The sequence below is a fragment of the Elephantulus edwardii genome, unplaced genomic scaffold (genome assembly GCF_000299155.1).
Source record: "Elephantulus edwardii isolate Elephantulus edwardi_28Jun2011 unplaced genomic scaffold, EleEdw1.0 scaffold00054, whole genome shotgun sequence".
Lineage (NCBI taxonomy): Eukaryota > Metazoa > Chordata > Mammalia > Macroscelidea > Macroscelididae > Elephantulus > Elephantulus edwardii.
In genome coordinates, this window is record NW_006399804.1 from 6631464 (window position 1) to 6635924 (window position 4461).

Genomic DNA, 4461 nt, shown 5'->3' on the forward strand with positions numbered 1-4461 from the left:
TAGTGTAATATTCAGAGTTTCTTCTGACATCCATTTTGGCGTTTTCTTCTTCTTTCTTCTTTGTACTGACTTTTTGCATTCTTCATGAATGATATACTTGATATCTTCCCACAGCTCATCTGGGCTTTGTTCATTAGTGTTCAAGGCCTCAAACTTATTCCTGAGATGGTTTTTAAATTGGGGAGGAGTGTAGACTTAAGATCAAATTTTTATTCCTGTGGATATGATTTAACCTTCTTCAGCTTCACCACATTACCACTTCTAAAATCTTTTCAGTGACTTCCCACAGCTTTGACAATCAAGAGAAACATTTAAATGTACATGTATTAAGACCCTACAGGTCCTGCTCTCTGCCCCTACACCCCCAACCTCAAACTGAAGACCAGTTCTGATGACAGCACTTCAGCCACACTGGCCTTCTTTCATCTCTCTAGTACTCTGGACTCTGTCTTCAGGCTCTTGGTTTTGGTATGTACCACTGAAACAGAAACAACCCTTAGCTTTTCCTTCAGCAGGTGTTCAGAGGCAATAAATTACATGAGAGGAGACTGCTTTTCTTTCTCCCACTGAGCAGTTGGTGGATCCGAACCACATACCTTTGCACTGGCAACACATTTCCTTACCAATAAGCCACCAGAGCTCCTTCCTTTCCCACTGCTGTTGTTAGGTACCTTTGAGTCAAGTACAACTCATAGACCTTAAGAACAACAGACCTGAATCTCAGCCTATCCTGCGACATCCTTATCATCTACAACACACTACAGCCCATTGCAGAAGTCACTGTGTCAGTCCACCTCATGAAGTCTTCCTCTCTTTTCTGACTCTCAATCTTTCCAAACTTGTTACCACTTAATAGCCTCGCCTAGCTACATGCCCAAGGTATGAGGGATGAAGCTTCACCATCTGTGCCTCCAGAGAGCACTCCAGCTGCCCTTTTTTCAAGGCTTAACCATTTTTACTTTTGGCAATCAATGGACTATTCAGTTCTCTTCTCCAGCACCATAACCGAAAGGCATCAAGTCTTCCCTGTCATCCTTATTCACTGTCCAGCTCTCTGATGTGTAGCAGGTGATCTAGAAGACCATGGACTGAATCAGGCAAACTTGAGTTTTCAACCTGACATCATTGCTTCAGTATTTTGGAAAGGTACCTTATAGTCACCTTGTCTAATGCAATCGTTACTGATTTCCTGACTGGCCGTACCATGGATGCTGAGTTTTGATCTAAGCAAGATGGGGTCATTGGCAGCTTCAGTCCATTCTCCATCTATCATGATGTTGACTGTTGTCCTATGGTAAGGACCTTTGTTTTCTTGATGTTGAGATGTAATCCATACCTAAGACTGTAGTCTTTGCTTTTCTGCAGCAAACATTTCATATCCTCTTCATTTTCATCAAGTAGGGTTGTGTCATCAACGTAACACAGACTGTTTAGAGTCTTTCTTTAATTCTGGTGCCACATTCCTCTTCATAGAGCCCATCTTCATGAATTATTTGCTCAGCATTCAGACTGAATAGATATGGAGAAAGGATATTTCTCTGACATATATCCTTCTTGATTTTAAATCATGCAGTGTTCTCTTGCTCCATTCAGACAACAACTTCTTGATCAAAGTAAAGGTTTCTCAAGAGCACTGTTATTCTTACCAATACTTTTATTCTTACCAATGTTAGCTATAATTTGTTATGTTCCACATAGCCAAATGCCTTTGAATAATCAATAAAACACACATAGACATTCTTCCTGGTATTCCCTGCTTTCAACCATGATCCATCTGACATCCGCAATGATATCCTTGGTGCCACAGCCCAGCTTTTAAGTTCACTTAAACTCAATTCACACTTTTTCAGGGAAGCCTTTCCCCATTCTCAAGCTAGATTTACTTTCACTAGTACTTTTCCTTCATAGCCTGTCTACACTTGTCCAGCTTAGCATCATCCGTCACTTGTCTAACTGTAGTAGCTTCCTAACTCTTCTACTTGAAACAAATCTTGCCCCTCAGCAATAAGGAATGTTATATTATACAAGTTATCTAAAGCTGCTGTAGTAAGAAATACTAGAGTCGGTGGCTTTATGTAACAGGAATGTATTTTCTCTAAGTTTTGCAGGTTAAAAACCTTAATGTCTTTATGTTCCTCACTTAGTTGTTATTGTTTGGTGTTGTCAGATGCTGCCTGATTCATAGCAACAGAACAACACACTGCCTGGTCTTGCACCATTTTCATAGTTGTTGTCACTTTTGAGCTCACTGTTTCAGCCCTGAGTCAAAGGATCCCATTGACTCTTCATCTTCTTTACTGACCTTGCACTTTAACAATCCTGATGTCCTTGCATAAGGACTAATCCCTCCTGATAACATATCCAAATTACATGAGATGTAAATCTTACCATCTTTGCTTTGAAGGGTCATTCTGGCTGTACTCCTTCTAAGACAGTTTATTCATTATGCTGGCAGTGTAAGGTATCATCAGTATTCTTTGATAATACTATAGTTCAAATGCATCAGTTCTTCTTGGTTCTTTTTTATTTATTGTACAGCTTTCACAGGCATGTGAGGTGACTGAAAATATGCTTGAGTTAGGTGTACCTTAATTATCCCTGAAGTTATTTGCTTTGCTTTTTAACAGTTTAAAGAGGTCTGTGCTATAGTAGACACACATACATTTTTGTGAATGTTAGATTATTATAGGTTAAGAAGTAGAAACTTATCTAATATATATCTAACAATGTCAATTTCTATTCTTTCCCTTAGAGGATAGTCCTCTGTGGTTACTCATTATAATACTAACTTTCTTACAGTATGTTTTCTTAACAAGTGATCCAACTTTGACTTAAATATATAGGATTTAATATATATTATAATAATATATATTATAAATATAAATAAATATATATGGGATTTAGCTGACGAACTTCATAATCAACTAATTTCAGTTGTAACACAAACCCCACCCCCCACAGTGGAACACAGCACAGTGCTTTCGCAAATGTGCAATGTTGTTTTATTTATAATTTATTAGTACCTACAGAATCCACACAGCCATCCATCTGCATATGAACTTAGAATCATGCCTTACCTTTACCTTCTTTCCCAAAGGCCAGCAGATCCCAGTATATTCTTGTGAGACATAGATTCTTCCTGTGGAAAATTTAAACAAAAGCTTTAGTAGGAAAGAGGCTACATTACCCATTTTGTTACTTAACATATAGGACTCACACTAATGGCACTGTATGTGCAGTTGTACTTGCTCCCAGAATATTCTGGGCCAGGCCTCATTCTGAGGTAGAGCCAGTTCAGGTTCCGTATGTATACAGAACCTGGAGATGAGCTGCCAGATGTTTGGGAGAGTAAATCTGTGGGCTTCTCAAACAGACGGTGCAATATACAGTGCACATTTGGCCATTTTACAAAATGAGCGTCATCTATTATTTTAACTAATGTTATAAATCCCTTGCAGTTGATCCATCCCCACATATAACTTTCAGAATACAGCAGAACTTTAAGCCTTTGCTAGCCTCATTAAGCTAAGGAAAAAGAAGCAGAACATATAAGCTTTCTATTTGGTGACTCAAAATGAAAATTCAGTTACATGTGTGTTTCTTAGAAAAGAATATCCTAATGTTCTGCCAAATGTTAGAAAAACAATAAAGAAATATGAACAGATTCATATTATGAATAGTTAACAGGTTGGCTGAACAATAACTGGATGGCAGCCATGAATAGATGGTGGGTATGATGCAGGCCCTTCCCTGTCTGCCATCTCAATCCACACTTCACATGCTCTGAAGAAGTTCAGTAAGAATGAATGAGGCTTCCTGGCCCTCAGATTATCAGTTGAGTTCTGTGAGTAGGAGATGTCGGTGAGATCTGAGGGCAGGATAGAGACGTTTGATCCAGGGTCCTTTCTTTGGGCTACTGGTTGGCAGTGATGATGTTCCTCCACTGCAGGCTGTACCTTCTGCAGGTGGCTCTCCCTGACAGCTGCAGCCTCCCCAGCTCTGGAAATGGCTCTCTCTGCTGTCCTTCAGGTCTACCAGGAGTCCTGTGCCCTCACTGTCACTAGTCCAGGGATGTTCTGCCACATCCATTATTGATTTCCTTTGGCTCTGACTTCCCCACGGTAGACAGTCCTGAATCAAATATATCCCTTCTGAGTGTGCCTTCTGTTTCCAACAAGTGTGTTGTACAAGATCCAAGGATAGAGAATTCTATTGGTTGAGATAAACTTTGAGAACTCAAGGGATATTACAGCTCTCACTCTATCTCCAACCCTGTAATTCTCCGTATACAGCCAGTCACTTTGATTCTCTCTTCTGAATAATTCTTGAGCTGATACTTTTTGTTGTTGTTCTTGAAAATTTTTAAAAAATTTTATTTTAGTAATTTTAATGAAATTTACAGAGATTTTAGATTTCCATTCATTCATTGATGCATTTTTCTCCCTGCCCACCCCCACCCCA

At 39.3% G+C, this 4461-nt stretch overlaps 1 protein-coding gene across 1 annotated transcript in view; it reads left to right on the forward strand.

The window, feature by feature from the left end:
* The window catches only part of MSRB2 (methionine sulfoxide reductase B2), a 35845-nt gene that overhangs the window by 19606 nt on the left and 11778 nt on the right, over positions 1-4461 (forward strand). Inside the window, exon 2 of the mRNA XM_006887101.1 lies at positions 341-468. Coding sequence (XP_006887163.1) covers positions 341-468 — 128 coding nt within the window. The remainder of the gene's footprint in view (positions 1-340; positions 469-4461) is intronic.